The sequence below is a fragment of the Archocentrus centrarchus genome, chromosome 17, assembly GCF_007364275.1.
Source record: "Archocentrus centrarchus isolate MPI-CPG fArcCen1 chromosome 17, fArcCen1, whole genome shotgun sequence".
NCBI classification, from domain to species: domain Eukaryota; kingdom Metazoa; phylum Chordata; class Actinopteri; order Cichliformes; family Cichlidae; genus Archocentrus; species Archocentrus centrarchus.
The window spans coordinates 1605025-1622867 of record NC_044362.1 but is presented as its reverse complement, the minus strand read 5'-3'; the positions used below and the strand labels follow the sequence as shown (position 1 = coordinate 1622867).

Genomic DNA, 17843 nt, shown 5'->3' with positions numbered 1-17843 from the left:
GCTCCTCTAAAGTACCCCTGTGAAGCTCACAGCACACACACCCGCCGACCTCCCAACCCTTCACAATAAAGGCACACACGAACGCAAAACTACTCCTTTATTCGATTAAACTCCATTTCATACAAGACACCATGTATGAAATGGAGTACAAAATTATCAACAAATATTCATACAAAAATGACACACTAAGGCCACCCAAAGCCCGAAACAAAGGGCCTGCTGATGGAAGCTGGAGAGTTTGGGTGAATGAATACTGTGAGTTCTGTTTTTGCACAGGAAATCACATAAATGACATTATTTACACGGAAAATCCTATAGCATTTTGACGGCAGACTTGCATGAAATTAAACCACCTTTATTGCAGAAGGGAACCATTTACATTTTTTTAAACCTTTGTGATGTCAGCGCGTCCAGCACATGATGTTCTGCCATCACTGATAGCTCAGCAGCTGTGCAGGAAAGAGGCCAAACATCGGCCATATTATTACTGGTTATATAGAAAATAAAGATGTTTAAGCACTTTCATGAGCCAGGGTCTGTGGCCCTATGTTTTGAGTTCTGCGTTTTAGTGTTCATCAATCCATCCATCCATTTTCTCCCGCTTACTCGGTCAGGGTATCGGGGGCAGCAGCCTAAGCAGAGAAGCCCAGACCTCCCTCTCCCCAGCCTCCTCCTCCAGCCAACACAGCTCATCCAGGGGGACCCCAAGGTGTTCCCAGGCCAGCCGAGAGATGTAATCTTTCGGCTACCCCCTACCCCTCCTGGGCCGCCGCCTCCTCCTAGGTCATGCCCGGAACACCTCACCCAAGAGGTACACAGGAGGCATCCTAGTCAGATGCGCGAACCACCTCAACTGGCTCCTTTCAATGTGGAGGAGCAGCGGCTCTAGTTTGAGCCGCCCCCGAAAGGGTGAGGAGTGCAGCCAGTCTCTAAGGGAGAGGCCTGCCACACGTACATCGGAGGAAGCTCATTTCTGCCGCTTGTATTTGCAATCTTATTCTTTCGGTCACTACCCAAAGCTCAAGGCCATAGATGAGGGTAGGGACGATTTTACGCTCAGCTCCCTCTTCACCACGACAGGACCGCATCACCGCAGACGCATCCCTGACCCGTCTGCCGATCTCCTGCAATCTTCTCCCGTCACTCGTGAAAAAACCCCCGAGATACTTCAACTCCTCCACCTGGGACAGCAACTCCGTCCTGAGCAGAGCGGGCACTCCACCTTACGCTGTAGTTTTGCTTAGTATTAACTTTTTTTTTTGCTTATTGTTCTTTAGAGTTTCATCTTCTGGTTTTAGTTCCTGATTTGTTTTTCCTGATTTTATTTTCAGCTCAGGTTGTGTTTTGTAAATATAGTAATTCAGTTATAGTTAATTTCCTGAGCTTGTTTTCCTGCCCTCCTGTGTTTCCTGGTGTTTTCCTCACTTACCTCAGTATGTATTGAAACCCCCATGTGCATGTGCTTGTTGCTTTGTTCTGTTTGTTCTCCCATTTGGATTTTTTGGACTTTGTTTTCACCTGCTACCTGGAAAAAAACTACCTACAGCAGAGGAACAGTATCTGAAAATCGTGTACTTAAGAAACAGGAAAAAAGTCCAGCAAAGACCTGAAACAGGACCTGAGAGATGCATCTGAACCTTGAATTGATTGAGCCACTGCTCACTGAAGCCTCATCAGAAACGGTCTCTGAGGCAGGGCGGCTGTCAGGAAGCCATTCTTCAGGAAGGGAAACAGGGAGGAAAGGCTGAGGTATTCCACATTACACAAGAACCGCAGCGAACATCAGTGGAACAGGTCTGACGGAGTGATGACATGAATTTGAAACGTTTGGTTCAGGGTACAGGTGAGACTGAAGGAGAAGGTGTTCTCCTTGCATCCTCCTGTGAACAGAGGACTGAAAAGAAAAGGCAGAGTCCTTCAAACAGTTCAAACAAATACAGAAGTTTATTCAGCATTCAAAAGCTCCAGCAGCTGCTCTCCTCAGTTCCCACACGTTTACAGACTGTTAAGAGAAGAGGGGAGATTTGCAAATCATTTCATCCCGTTTTATTTACATTTTAAACAGCATCCCAACTTTTGGGAATTTAAGTGTCGTCCTTTAACTCTTTAAACAGTTTATAATCTTCACCAGAATCAGATCTTGTCTTCTGTCTTTCCTGCACAGTACAATATGAGCTTCAAGTGCTGGAAAAAATGTTGATTTTGGTTTTGAAAGATTCAAATTCCTGTCCTCAGCTCTGCAGGGTGTGAATAGAGCTTTTTGTGCCCTGCTTAACATCCGTTCCTCTGATGAAAAGCTTTAAAATGCATTCAGTTTGTTGAACATTTTAGATGTCAGTTTAGAAAGAGCAGATTAAATGAGGCAAAGACAAGGAGACCGCAACCCGCTCTCACATTCTGAAAAATGTGCAAGCTTTTTCAGTAACTATGAGCAGCTGCTGCTCCTTCGCTGCTCTCCATGAGCCAGCACAACTCTGTGGTCTTCGGTATGTCTAGGTTTTTTTTTATGTATAACTCTGTATGAGCTCATGGACCTTCACATGCCCCCGCCTCACACTTTGAGCTCAAATAAGAATCGGACGGTTTTTCTACTCTTACTTCAGCTCCTTGCTGAGTTGTTGATGTTGCATTTGGGACTTTCCTCCCCCGCGTTGTGCTGTGCAGCATCTCAGAGCTGATGTGTTTACGGCCTCCTCTGAATGAACTGCAGTAACCTCTCTGTGAAGAGCCGCTTTCAACATGAACAACAGCAGCTTTTCTCCCAGAGCTCAACTCGTCCTGTCTTAAGCAAAGTGGCTGGCTCGGCTTTCACTCCTCAACAAAAACCTCCGTTCAGCAGAGGAGTCAGAGCTGCTGCCACTCGCTGCTCACAGAGCCAGAAACAACAGAAACACTCACTGCTGCCTTTCTTCTCTCTGAGACTTCTTTGAGACCTTTAAATAAGATTCTTATGGATTCCTGTTGAATGCAGCAAAGAGGCAACCAACACTCTGGATCTGCAGTTAATAAATGTGTTTCAGGCTGCGTGTGAAGCTCATCTGAGGTGTCAGGCCGTGTGAAAAGCATTTGCTGAGTCAGAAAACATAACACAGGCAGAGACATGCCGACTCGTGTCATTTACTCGCCTTTGTTGCAAAGCTCCTTCAGTTCTCTGCACACGGGGCAAAAAGAAAAAATAGTTTGATGGTTTTTCTTCTTTCTGCTCACTGACATACAATCAGCTAATTTCAGTTTGTGTGGAGCCGTGTGCAGCCTCTGAGGAGTGGAGATATGGAGATCACTTTTATCTTATCTCTTAGTGAAGAGGACAGAAACGGCTGTTAACACAAATCTAAGAACCCAGTGTGATGTTACAGCTGAGCGTGTGCTGACCAGCAGCAGAGCACAACTGGCTGCTCAGGTAACAAAGGCAGTGATGAGCAGTCAGACTTGTAGCCTCCAGTTCTACCTGTACATGTTTCTACAGTAGAACCACTGTGATGAAGTCTCTTTGGGCTGGGTTTCAACTTTGCTTTGCAACACGAAAAGAAAGATCGTATGTGTGTCCTTATTAGGATGGATGTGTGTGGGCCCGCCGCCTCAGGTTTATTATGTAGCAATGCATGTCAGGTCATGTGCCTGTGTGCCCCTGCATGGTGTGAAATATAGGGCAGATATGTGACCCGCACTAGGGCTGCTGAGAATAAGCACACATTATGCATTACAGGGACCCCTCCCCCAAAAACATCACAGACATGCCCCTCATCTCACACCAGTGCTGGTACCTTATTCACGAGTCAGCACATATTTAATTTGGCAGACAACTGCCAAAGGTTTATCCCTCCTCCCCAGCTCGAACCAGTGAGCTTTTGCTTGTTAGTCACACATGTAAAGCACCACACTACAGAGCCCCCAAATCCTATCAAAGTTATTCTGACTGATCCAGTTTAACCTCCATTTTACTGAACTTTGAATCAGTTGCGCTCTCTCAGCCTCATATTTCTGACAGTGGAGTAAAACACGATCTATGGTTTCATCTTTTTCACAATAGTCTCATTTCCCTGCATGATGTTTCCTTATTATAATCAACGTACCAGCAACATGGCCCTGTGGGCCCACAGTAGATAGCTGTGGGTGGGGCCGTGGGGGCAGGGCAAACCCACTATGAGCACATCCACTATGGGTTGCCCACAGAAAACCCCCACGGAGACCCAAAAGGACAAAACTGCTGTGGGCCCAATGTGGGAACATCCAGTTGGGGCCAACGTGGGACAAGTGTGGGGGAACTGTGGGCCAGGACAGGTATGTTTGTGTGTGTGTGACTGTCCAGCAGCAGGTATGTGAAGTTCTGTGTGTAGAAACAGGAACAGCGACCAAAGAAAATCCCTTTGGAACATCAGTGAACCCTGAATCTTAAACATCATCGCTGAACAGGAGGAGCAGGAGGCCGAAACATCGTAACAGTTTTTATTCAGGAACCATCATTAGAGAACAGACAGTTTCTACAGCAGCACACGTGATGTGAACCAGCGCCGGCTGGTTTCAGGGAATTTAGAGAAAAGAAAAAAAAAAAACAAGAGGTCAACAGAATATTAAAGAAAGCTTTTCATTTCTAATAAATCTGAATTATCAAAATTGAACCTGAGTAGAAGAAAATAAATGCAGAGGTCATGCAGGCAGAGATGAAAGAAAAAGAATGCTGTAAAAAAATGCTTCCGTAATGTGACCTTCAATAATGTAACAGCCCGAGGTGATACCCGGAGAAGCACGTGTAGCGCACCGGCCTGAATATAAGACCCTCAGAGTGCCGCGTTTAACGCCGACCCTCACAAACGCTTTCAGCCGTTAGGATTCAGAGGAAAGAAAGATCAGCAGAAGAAGAGCCAAAGCTGTTTATCCGAACTATTCACGACAGACTGAGCGAAGCTCGGCAGTCGGTTTGTTTTTACTGCGTTAAAATATTAAACGTCGAGACGCTCGGCGGAGGCTCTACGCAATTTTACACAGTGTTCCCATGGAAACGCCAAAGAAACCACCGACGTGTTCGAGCTGTCGTCTTGTATTCAGGCTGACGGGTTCGAGTGTCATGTTAACATCTGACAGCAGTCTACTCTGAATGTGAGTGTTCAACACGCCTGCCGGGAACACAACACACACACAGGATGGGAGCACCAGCAGTGATCAAAGGTCCCAACACGGGTCAAATCAGCTTCAGTTTGTTTTCCTCTGAAACATCAACACAGAAGCTTCTGATTGGCTGCTCAGCAGAAACCACAGCGCGGGCACTTTCAGGGAAAGTCAGTGAATCCACCGACAGAACCGTGCTGTCATTTGTAACGAGCTCGTTAAAGCTTCTCTCACTGATTGTTTCACTGACTTCAGACGGAGCGTTTGAGCCGCTGCTCAGGTACAATTTGAACCTTTGTGGGTTTTAAGGTCTTACAGCAGGCACAGCTCACTGCTTTCTGACGTTATCATTCACAAAATTATTTAGCGTCCTAACTTGCAGCTGCATAATGGTTTTGTTCCCATTATCCAGTCCAGCGTGGTCCACAGTTTAACATGCACATTTCTTGTATACACCATTAACCTCAGATTAAACTGTTTTAAAAAAGAAAAAAAAAAAGGTCTCTAAAGTGGCAAAGCAAATAAAAACCAGGTAACACGTCTCCATAAAATACAGCAGTGGTTGGATGTGAAGAAGAGTTTAAAGGCATTCACTCAGGGTGCAAGCAAAACAACCAAAGTCTGAAAGGGAAAGTAAAGCACCATTATCTCACTGATCCAACTGGAATCACACCTGTGACCTTTGAGCTTCTCTGACCTCTGATCAGTCTGCAGCTCCTGTCAGTTTTTAACTGCTTTCAGACAGAAACGGCTTTCAAATAAACGTGACGCCATCGGAACGCTTCCTGTCTGAACGAGCTCACTGAACGCACGCAGTGACAGTCACAGAAAACTCCACCTGATTTACACTCTGACCACCTCTTTGGTTCCTGCTGTAATAACATTAAAAATCCCAGATCTCATTTTTGGAGGTGGTTGTGGGTGGAGCTGCTGCAGCTCTCTCTGCATCGCCCACACAAACACAAAGACAGAGACTCTGCTCTGAATGCAGATTACACACCAAGTGCAACAAACCTCCACATCTAGCATCTCTGAGTCGCTCGCTTCTGTTTGCCATCAGTCTGGGAACCCACTGGCCGCTCTGCTCACTCCCCGAGCCGGGACATAATCAGCCCAGCGTTCTTTGTTCTTTTCATTTTTTTTAGCTGTCAGAAACAAACACCCAACATCTGGATCAGAGACAAAAGATATCTTAACCCTCATGTCTTCTGCACACTGATCGTTAAACTTTTAACCAGTCTGCCAGCAGGGTGCTCTTCAACCAAATGCCAGCGTGTGCATCCAGCAACAGATTTCCTCCACCTGACGTGAAAACCCTTCATAATCCACTCAGCATCTCTGACACTGGTTTAAGCTGCACATAAAATCTGCCTAAAATGAAAAAAATGAGGGAGTCCAAGATGCTGTGTGGCTAAACAGATTAAAGAGTGATGGTTATAAAGAGAAGAAACCATCATGTGTGGGTGGAGAGGAGAGGCTGTTGTACCCTTCCTCACATTGATACATGAAACTGACACAGATGACATACTGGCATCATCTTTTTTTGGTTTTTCCTCTGAACGATCAGCTCAGACTCACACAGCACTGCGGCTCTGATCAGATGACTCACGAAGCAGTCTGAACTGTCCTGAGAAGAACTGCACTCATTAGAAACAAACAAACTCACCCATGTGGGTGTACATGTGGTTTACATTAAAGCTGAAATCGGAGGAGCCCACGTTCAGAGATTACAGGAAGTGGCCCGTTCAGCAGAAACACTTTCAAATAAAACTGCAGTGCAACTTGAAACTGGAATGATTCCCTTCTTTTCTTTGGAAATCAGGGATAAGGTTTTATCTGGTCCCCCCTGATGAAACAGCCACAACACGTGTTTATCTCATCTGTCATCTTCTTCAGCATGTTGGGTGTTTGCCATAATTGTCCTGCAGCCTGAAAGGACGAAGCAGGAAGTTTGTGATCAGAGAAACTAAAAGGCACAGCTCACTGAGGCTGCTCGGCCTCCAAAACACACCAGACCGCAAGAGGTCAAATAAATAAAAGAAAGATAAAACGAGGAGGAGGAGGAGTCCCGTTTGTTCTTCAGGTCTCTGTGTTCTAACTCGGTGTTTGTTCAAGTCATTGTGGGACACTTCCTGTCTGAACAGACATTTCGGTTTGTAACAGACGGGCCCATTTACAGAGAGGACGTCGCCACATGGAGGTCAGAGAGCAGGATCCTGGCAGGAAACAGTTTTCATGGTGGCGTTTCACACTCACTGTAAACTCAGTTTTGTCTCTCCGGCTGAAAATCACAATTTGGCAGCTGGTAAGTTTTGGTTCTGAGACGAGGAGGGAGGTTTAACAGCGGGAGGTGGGGGCACGAGGGAGCGGCAACCCTGCTGGGTCACCAGTAGAAGGAGCGGGACAGGAAGTTGGCGGCAGCTCCGAGCCAACTGGTTCCATCCTGCCCTGATCCCACTCGGCTCACTGCCTTGTCGGGCTCCTCAGACGGACTCTCGTCTTCTGGCAGGTAGTCCGGCAGATCCACGTTCTGCTCGACCTCCACAGAACCGTCCTCTGGGAAAGGGATCAAGACCTGAAGACACCGAAAGGAAAGCACACCTCAGATACACTCTGTTAGGCACGAGGTCTGGGCCCTCTTATGTGATTGTGGCACCTGGCACCAGTATTTGCAGGAAATTAGCTCAGCGTCTGGCAATGTCACAATGCTGCTGAAGGCCTTAAAGGTGCTGTGTAGCAGGTCCTGTTGCACCTCAGTGCAGCTTTTGATACTGTTGACCATAACATTTTATTACAGAGATTAGAGCATGCTATAGGTATTAAAGGTACTGCACTGCAGTGGATTGAATCATATTTATCTGATAGACTCCAGTTTGTTCATGTAAATGGGGAGTCTTCTTCACACACTAAGGTTAATTGTGGAGTTCCACAGGGTTCTGTGTTTGGACTAATTTTATTTACCAATCTGCATGCATTTATTACTTCTAGGCTGGATTATTGTAATTCATTATTATCAGGCTGTCCTAAAAGCTCCCTGAAAAGCCTTCAGCTCATCCAAAATGCTGCAGCTAGAGTACTGACAGGGACTAGAAAGAGAGAGCAGATTTCTCCCATATTGGCTTCTCTTCATTGGCTCCCAGTTAAATCTAGAATAGAATTTAAAATCCTTCTCCTCACATACAAGGTCTTGAATAATCAGGCACCATCTTATCTCAAAGACCTCATAGTTCCTATCACCCCAACAGAGCACTTTGCTTTTCAGCATCATGCTGAATAACAGACAATAGCTAAAAATTGTGTTCACGAGAGGCTTACTGAGTCATGTTTACTACTTAATTGAAAGAAAACTGTATATTTTTTTCAGAATGACCAACATCACGAGTATCTTCAAATGGTTTCCTAAAAGGAGAACAACTTCAGATTGTACATGAACTTAAATATCTTTGTACTACAACAGATTCAACTTTATCATCTAAGAATGATGTTAAAGATAAATCGAAGATCATTACTTTCAATGTACACAATTTTAGGCAAATTCGATCATCACTGCAGGAAAATGCAGCTTGAACGTTTCTCTATTCTATGATTTTTTTCTCATATAGAATATTGTTTTACTAACTGTCACTGGCAGGTAGTACTACTTTAAAACCAATAGAATCTTTATTCAAAAGGGCTTTTAAAGTGTCAGATAGAAGGCCTTGTTCTTTTCATTGTTGTTTTTATACTTCAGAAATATAATATTTTAAGTTTTCAAAATTAAAAAAAAAAAAATCAAAGTTTGCTTGTTCTATATATAACATTTTACATGGGCTTGCTCCACCTTCACTGGGTGAGTTCATCATGTTAAAAATCAAATATTAGTGGAAGATTAACCAGAGCCTGTAGAGGTGAAGGTGGAATACCTTTGGACACACAACATTCAGTAAACAGGTGTTAAAGTCGCGAATAACATTCCAGCTCCAGAGAGTGAACGACCTTTAACAGATTTCAGTCTCATCTTAAACACCGGCTAAAGAGGAATCAGATTTGTGACCATTCATTTTATTTTAATGTGTTGTAATTAATTAATTGTATTTGTTGCTTTGTGTTTTTTTTTTATTTTATTGTGGGTTTTTGTGTGTAATTTAATGCATTTGAGGTTTAGATTATATTGTTGTATATTGTCAGGGACTACAGATGAAAAGTAGCCTTTTGGCTAATTCTGGCATGTTTACATTGAGATTTTCATTAATATACATTGTCCCTTTCAAATAAATAAATTCAAAGTCACACGTTCTATTTATAGAAATACCGCACAAATGCGAGAAAGCAGTCCTACACATTTGTTTGATATGTGCATTGAAGGACATATCCTGGTCAAAGAGGACTCCAAGATTCCTCACAGCGTTACTGGAGGCTGAGGTAATGCCACTCGTCATCTCGGCCAGGCTGAGCTTGAACAGCATGTTTAGCAGCTTTCTCACTGAAAAACCTCAATTCCTGTGTGGTTCAGTGAGTTTGTCTCTGCTGCCCCCTGGTGGTTTTAAACAGGATCTCAGCTCTTTAACTCTGAAACTGCTCTAACACTAAACTTAGAACAAACACAGAAATTTAAAGTGACTGAAAAACGTTTCAACTTTCCTCTCTCGTGTTTTTAGGTGGAACATTACACACATCAGCCTGGCTGCAGGCTTACATCTCAGTGCCGACGCACACCGAAGCTGTGGTCGATCACTGTGTGCACAAACTGATGTCAGCACAGTTTTTTTTTTCCCCCCGTTTAGTTCTAACTTAAACTCAGGCTACACATGCTAATAAAATGCCGCGGAGGCTCGGAGTGAGTGTCAAGTGTGAATGAGCTAAAAGTAAAACTGACCTCATCTCCGTTTTCTCCTTTCACCACCTGCTGAGCCTTCAACACCTGAGTGGAGGCGATGGCAGACGCCAGAGCCTGAACACAAAAACACTTTCAGTTACTCAGCTGTGAGCTGCTGTCACGTTCAGCTGTGGCAGCTTCACTCTGTCTGGTCAAGGACAGAAATAAAGCTTTAGCTTCTAATAATATTTAATCAGCTGATTTACAGAAAATGATTTTTAAAAAGTTCTAAAATGATAAAAACCAGAGCATGCATTCAGACTCCCCCGATTATACACTGAAACTACATGAACAGAGTTAAATGAAATGAAGCCTGAGACAGAAGAAAGCGTTTTCAAACCTCGGCCTTCAGGTCCGAGCGGATTCGGACGATGCACCTCTTCACGGCCATCTGGAAGGTGAAGCTGATCACGCCTTTGATCTTCAGCAGCGCCTCCTCACACAGACTTCTCCGACTCTGAAGGGTCAGATCACAGCCAGATGTCACAAAGAGTAACAGTGAATCTCAGTTTCCTCCCTGATAACTCCACATCACCACAGCCAGGAAAGCTCTAAGTCTAAATGAAGTTCAGGGATTTTGTTTTTGTCTCGGCTCGTGATTGAGTGACGCATAAATGATGTGCTGACCGAGTCGTCCAGGCCGTCGATGTGGAGGACGACTGTCTTGGCTCTCTTGTTGCTCGAGCCCAGGAAGAACTGGGCTTTACGGCGGCTGCTGACGGCCTCCTCAGCCGGTTCAGAGTCGGCGCTGCTGGACGCCTGCAGAAGCTCGTAGATCTCAGAGGCCAGGAGCTTAGTCTCTCCGGGAGTGGTTGACCTGGACGAAAAGACGAGCTGTTTCAAACTGTGATGCTTTTAAAACTAATTTTTCCACCGAAGCAGAATGACACGCTCACACTTCTGTAGTAAGACAACAACAAAGAAGCAGCTCTGTTCTCGAAGGACCCTCCAGCTTATTCTGAACTTCTGTAAACCAAAGTCTAACAGGCAGTTTACACTCACAGCACTGCAGGCTGATCTGGAGGCACGAGTGTGAGCGGGTTGGTCTCTATGTGCATTTCAGTGATATCAGCGGAGCTCAGAGATTCTAAGATGGGACAGAGGGAGAAGCTGCAGCAGCTGGATAAGACGAGATGTCCAGCATGGGGGGAAAAAAAAAAAAAAAAGGTTTTGCGATCGATTTGTTTCCACGTTCAACCCTGAACCTGTGATTTTCTTTGCTGAGTGGTGACACACCTACTGTTTAGGAGAAGACTGCAGTGAGTAAAATGCACCTCAAGACCCAGAAGACAGACGGGGCTGAGCTGATATCACAGATTGCATTAGCAATGACCAACATGCCAAAAACAACTGGGGCACAAAGAGACAGCTTACTGATGGCAAACTGATAAGGCTGTTTTCAAGTCATTTTCCCACCATTCGATGTTCTGCTGCTGGCAGCTGGTGCTGAAAATGACAGTAAATGCCCAGCATCACAGGCCAGCTGTGCACACAGAAGCAGCAGGACGTTCAATTCGCACTTTCAGCACAAACACAGAGTATATGAGCGAGCGTGAACTCATAACATTTCCCTCAGCCTTTTCATTTTTTTTTTTTTTTTATTATTTTCATATGTAAAGAAACAGCTAACAGCACGTCAGTAAGTTGTGGATTTGGTTTAATGTTGTTACTCGGCTCACAGAAACCCGGTCAGAATGATCACACTCACTTCTGCATGACGTTCTGGAGGCTCAGCATCATCCCCAGCTCCCCCTTCAGCTTCTCTCGGTTGGCTCGACATTCTGCTAGATAACGGATCGCCTGGCAGGACAACCAGAAAGAGTCAGACCTAAAGATGAAGCAGAAACTGCAGCAGAGTGATGGCTCCAAAGAGCCGCCTGAAAATCTGGAACACAGTCTTGAAAGGACAAAACTTCCTGACTCATCTCGACCAAACTCTATTCAAATATCTCCAAACTTAAAAATCAGATCCTGTTGTTTGAGGTGCTTCGCGTGGAGGCGTTAAAGCAGGATGAGAGCCGGTCCAGGTTTCTGACACCCAGATATGATTCTTACAGGCTTTTACACAATCTGACAGTTTAGCCTACCGACATGATTCATGAACATGAATCAGTGGATCACTTTTGTGTCAGCTCACCAGCAGGGCAGAGTAGACCACCTGAGGGTTGGGGTGGTCCAGGAACAGGATGAGTCCCGGCAGGCAGCCCTGGTCCTGGACGATGGCCCTGCGGTTCATGGGGTCAGCGGCCAGGTCCCTCAGCTGGTTGACCACAGCCAGCGCGTCTGGCTCGGCGCTCATGGCTGCTGCTGCTCACCTGCCCATAAACGAAGCAGCTGAGGAGGAAGCAAGAGTGAGATAAAGTATTTCTACATTAACAGCTTTCCTTTTTCTGCTTCGTCAGGAGCTCTGAAACATGAGACAATAAGTATCTCAACATGAAAACATCAACAGCAGTTTTAGCTTCATTGCAAAAAACCTGGTGACCACGGGGAGGAAGAGCTCCCTTTTAATAGGAAAAGACCTCAAACAGACCCAGGATCAGTGCAGGGAGGGGCCACCATCTGCCTGATCCAGTTCGAGGTGAGGGTACGGAGAAAGTCACTCAAATATACATGCTGCAGTTATATACAGTTTTATTTTTTCCCCATCTGAGAGAACAATCCACTCATATGGGAATGATGGCTGAGCAGCGGCAGTGCAGTGGCAGTCTGTGCAGCTTTGGACGGTCAGTGTAAAAAGTATGTGGTCCAACCAGTCTGGGCTCCTCTTGCTGGTGCTGCTGTTGGTCCTTCAGCCACAGAGAAGAGTGAAGCTCTAACATGCAAAGAGCTCAAATGAAACTGAGTGTTAAAAACAGTGAAGTGTGCATTGCAGCCAGTCTGTGCTTTTCATGTTGCTTCATGTTGCATTTTTGATCTTTGATGGCTTTTTCATACTTCTCCCGTTCCTGGTGACCTCTGCTGCTCCCTTCCCTGGTCCAGCCCATCCAGCAACATCCATGTGGATCACCGGGTACGTGGGATCTCGGAGGACTAAACAGGCGCACATTTGCGTTTGATTGAAAACCGCTTTAAGTAGTCAAAAACCTTTGCAAACAGACACAACTACGGCAGCATAAATTAAGCAGGACCCCCCCCCCCCCCTTATGGAAAGCTAAGCTGCTGCTAACCAGCTAGACTCGGCCCCTTCCTGTCTCATTTCCTTTCCGACAGCCTTGCTGACCAGTCTGCTCAGCTTCCCCTCCAGTCTCTCATCCCCACCTCCTCTGTGATGGACTGCAGCGGGTGGGAGCAGTCCTGGCTCTGTTCTGCAGCAGCAGGTGGAGAACTTGTTCATGAGCAGAACCATACCAAGCAGAACCAGCACCAGAGCAACATGGAAGAGATGGAGCTGATCTGTGGGAGGACTTGCAGGAGAAGCAGCTGAACATATAAATCTGCTGTTGGTTTGTCAGAAATAAATCTACCAGTCAAAATGTTCAGCAGAGCCTTAAAGAGATATTGTTTATGTGTGTATTTGAGCCTAAACTGTTGTATATTTCACCTGTATGAAGACAACCTCTCTCTATTCTCAGGGTTTTTACAAACACTCGGTATCAAAGTCATTAACAGGTCGTGCTGGACCTGAACAGCACGGTGGAAACGGTCTGCCTGGTCTGAACACATAGGGAGCGATAAGAGCCGATTCTCCCTAAAACACTTTGATGATGAAGGTAAATCTGAACCTGGATCTGTGCCACGTTCACATTACTGTCTGACACACTGAACCATAAAGATCCGAACAGGACGGTCGCATTGAAGCGTTCAGTCTCTGCGGACCGTGAAGCGGTTCTGCAGCGCCGTTAATGACCCTGAGCGGATCCGGATCCAGCTGTTCTTAGCTCCGTTTAGCTCAGGCTCATTCCGAAGCTGCTGCCGAACACACCGGAACACCTGCCCACCCTCCTCCCGTTTCTCCACCGTGTCTCTGCGATGCGTTTATTTCTAAAGAAGCCGGAAGACACTAAATCAGCTGATTCTCGCGGTAAAGTTAGTGTGACAGCGGAGCCGGTGACGCTCTGACGGAAGCGGCTGTTGTCAGGCGGTCAGCCCGGCTCCCGGGCGTTGCACGAGTCCTGGGAATGCTCACCTCTCTAACGGTGACCGGCACCGAGCGGCGGCCGGCGGATAACGGGTACCGTTGGCGGTCCGGTCGTCCTGTCCTCCGTCAGCCCCGCGTACTCATGAAGCGGTTCCCGACCCGAGGTGATTCACGGCTTTATGTCCACTAGGAGCCGTTTAGAGCGGTGATGAAGACACTGTGAACCGCACAATCGATTCTTCCTGCTCAAGCCACCCGTCCTTCCACGTCGCAACATTAAAACCTGTGATTGGCTGAGTGGAGGCCATCTAATTATGCCGACCAATGAGCTGCGTTGTTCCGACAGCTCATGGCGCCACGCCCTGAAGGAAGCAGAAACTGATGCAGGATCAGTTCGAGTCAGAGCGCCCCGAAGCGTCTCACCGACAAACAACAAAAACATCATCTCACCCCACAGGCGTACTGATGAAGCCACGCGTAGTGGCCTTGTATCAGATGCCTCTACTCTCACCTGTCGCACAGTTTACCCAGAAGGCACTCTGTGAAGTTTCCTGCATGATCAGAAACAGATCAAACATCCAGGTACGAGTTCTGGTTCCCGCTGCAGGTGATCTGGCTGATACAGCTGCTCAGAGGGAACAGTGAGCTCTAGTCTTCAGCCTGTGCCTCTGACAGTGGGAGGAAAACTGAGCTGTTTGCAGTTTTTAGCACTGAGAAAACCCACCCAGTGCTCTCCGAGGTCCTGTAATATTGATATTATGAAAGTCAAATTTAGCATGGCTTCATTAAATATATATATATGTTTTATACAAATCAAAGCAGCTGATACTGAGGGGTCAGTATCTCAGATTTGACTGATTTATGTGGAAAAAAAACACGAGTAAATACAGATATTACATCTGAACTGTTTCTGATGTTAAAAACGGTGCAGGTGATGGATCGAAACATGCTTTTAATTATTTGTTTATTTAATAACTTGTCCTGTCCAGCAGGATTTTAAGTTTGTTTTCTCAGCTGGTTTAGCTTTTACTGTTTAAATCAGTTTGTTGTTTATGAGAGTATGAGGAGGAGTCAGAGGATCAGAACATCTGCAAACAGAAACTAAAGCCTGGCTGTGCGCTGCTGTTGTGACTAAAAACTCAAAGATTTGAGCTATTTTTTTTTAAATCATCATCATTGCTTCAATTAGTTTAAAAAAAAAATCCCTCTAAGGTCTAGTTTTTATTTGTGTTTCACTTAAACTGTTTTTTCCTCTAGTATCAGTTTTAGGAGGTATGAGGCATCAAGATCTCTCTGTTTTTTGGCTGTTTGACTCACTGCAGGTAGCTCCATATGTTTGATTTGGCAGAGTTTTTACACCAGACACCCTCCAAAGGGATGTGTGTCTCCTCCCAGCATCAAACTGGAGATCTTTGTCTTTCTAGGTGACTGAGTAAAACACCACACCGTAAAGACCTCCCTGTTTATTTCCTGTCTTTAATGAGGAACAGTCGTCAGACATGTTATTCAGTTATTTTACAGTGTCATAGAAAATAAATAATTATTATAGATCATGCTTCAGATTCTGGTTTGCATAGATGAGGTCATGAATGTTCACTGTAGAAGTTTTCTCCTGAATTCTGATATTTTCACATTGCTCTTTTTGTCCCTTATGGCTGTCTGAATATTTTCTTTGGTTTTTCTTCTTTTTCACAAACACGTTAAAACTAATGTGTCAGAAGTGAGGAAGTAATGAGGTATGCACCCACTGTAAACCTCTGTGACTGTAAATGACATTAATGAGGATTTAATGACAGGGGCAAAGTGCACAGGTGTCATGCTTCAGACCGTCCAGCAGAGGGCAGCAGAGGCCTGCCAGCAGGGGAACAGGAAGCAGGTTTACTCTGTGTTTCATCTAGAAACGTTTTCCTGAGTAACTCCTCTGCTGCTCTCAGGTTTTTATTGAGGGGAAATGTGTGTTTTATGAACTGTGCCGTGTGAATCAACAGCAACAGCTAATAACCAAAGGACAACAAATGACTAATCAGTACTTTTACCCTCACCCCGCATGTTGACCAGCAGGTGTTACAGAGGTGATTTCATATGAAGTGTTCTGATGTTTCTGTCTCAGACCTGATTCCAGCAGGTTTTTTTGAAAAGCTTTTTCTAAACCTTCAGCAGTCGTCTGCACATAAAAACTGCATTATCAGAACTGCCTGACACATCTGATTAAAAGAGAAAAACCTTATCCAAAATAAGAGTTTAAAAGCCAACGTGTCTGAAGGTTTCAGTCCCAGAGACATTTTCAGCGAGACTAAAAGCTTCCTCCAAAGGTTGGTCTAATAGAGGTCAGTCTGAAAATGAAGGCTGTTTTTTCAGGTGCTCCAGCCTAACAGATGGTGGTAAAACAGAAGACTGTACTACAAAGATGACGTCATCTGAAGCATAAGAAGACACTGCATCAACAGTGAGCGTGGAGGAGACGGAGACGTTCTGCTCTGGAAAACCCCAAACAGGGACCTTTAGAGGGCAAAATCATTCCTCCAGGAACTCGAGACTTTGGTCCCTGAACTGGAGACACTGCTGTTAATGCCCCCGATAAACAGTATGATTTGTGTCTGACTGTGTGCAGGCTGGAGCTGGCTGTGTTGCAGAAGGACTCCGAGAAAAGGCTGCCTGAGGACAGCTAGCTGATGATGCTGTGAAATGTTTCTCCCGTGGAGAATGAAGAGCCCAGTGCTGTTTTTCTGCCCCAGGATTAATCCAAAGCCTGTTTACTGAACTGAGTGAGAAACAGACTGCGAGGCCCACAGTGAGAGCAAACCCACAGTCTCTGCACAAAAAGCTCCCCCAGAAATGCCTCAGGAAGGAAAAGCAGCAACAGCCTGATGCTGAAGAGACTGCAGCAGAGGGGGAACATGTTTCATCTGCTCTAGTTTTACAACTACAAACACCTTTGCCTTCATACTGCATACAAAAAGCACATTTTAGCACCAAGTGCTGGAGAGTGCAGGATCATACGGGTGCTTCATCTTCCCCTACAGCAGCGTGCGGCCTAAAATGAGTGCTTTATTGAGGTTAGAGAACCTTCATTTAGAGATTACTAAAACAAGCAGGTAGTTATTCTTGAAGCGCATTTATGTCAATTTGTTCTGAATAACAGTCTGCTGGAAGAATACAACACAACCAAACACTCAATATTACGGTCGGGTGAACAGTGACCGCCTCCGGTGCCGCTGGCCAGCAGGGTGCCGGTGAAAACTGTACTACTGTTGGCTGAAGACAAAGGAAGAGGAGAGGGGGAAGGCATGATAGGAAGCAGTGAGAAAGGCAGGAGTGTGGAGGTGAGAGTAGGGGGTCTAACTGTATGGACTATGGCTGGTGAAGGCAGAGAGCTGCGGATATGATGGAAAGAAGGAAGGCAGATAGATTGTGTGTGTAGGAGACCAGGTGGAAGGGAAGCAAGGCCAGTAAGATCAGAGGTGGAGTCAAGCTGTTCCTTCATGATGTAGACAGGAAGAGAGATGGAGTGGGGGTAATTATGAAGGAAGAGTATGTGAACGTGTTGTAGAGCTGAAGACTGTCAGACAGGATCAGGAGTTTGAAGCTGGAAATTGAAGGGAAGGTCTGATGTTGAATGCTGTCAGTGTGTATGCCCCACAGGTTGGATTTCAATTAGAAGAGGAATTCTGGGGGGGGTGGTTGGAGCAGACTCCAGTGAACATGCAGGTGAAGGGAACAGAGGTGATGATGGATAAGTACTGTGTTACGGAGAGAATGATGGAAGCAACTGTGGTGAACACGTACTTTAAGAAGAAGCAG

At 45.5% G+C, this 17843-nt stretch overlaps 1 protein-coding gene across 1 annotated transcript; it reads right to left on the bottom strand.

Moving 5' to 3' along the window:
* Positions 1 to 4156: 4156 nt before the first annotated feature.
* LOC115795248 (armadillo repeat-containing protein 1-like) lies at positions 4157 to 14304 on the bottom strand. Its single transcript, XM_030751080.1, has 7 exons — positions 14091 to 14304; positions 12099 to 12295; positions 11670 to 11761; positions 10589 to 10778; positions 10302 to 10418; positions 9962 to 10036; positions 4157 to 7681 (listed from the first exon to the last, which is right to left on the bottom strand). Exons 2-7 carry the CDS (start codon positions 12258 to 12260, stop codon positions 7490 to 7492), a joined length of 828 nt encoding a protein of 275 aa, XP_030606940.1. The 5' UTR covers positions 12261 to 12295; positions 14091 to 14304; the 3' UTR covers positions 4157 to 7489.
* Between the last annotated feature and the right edge of the window lie 3539 nt (positions 14305 to 17843).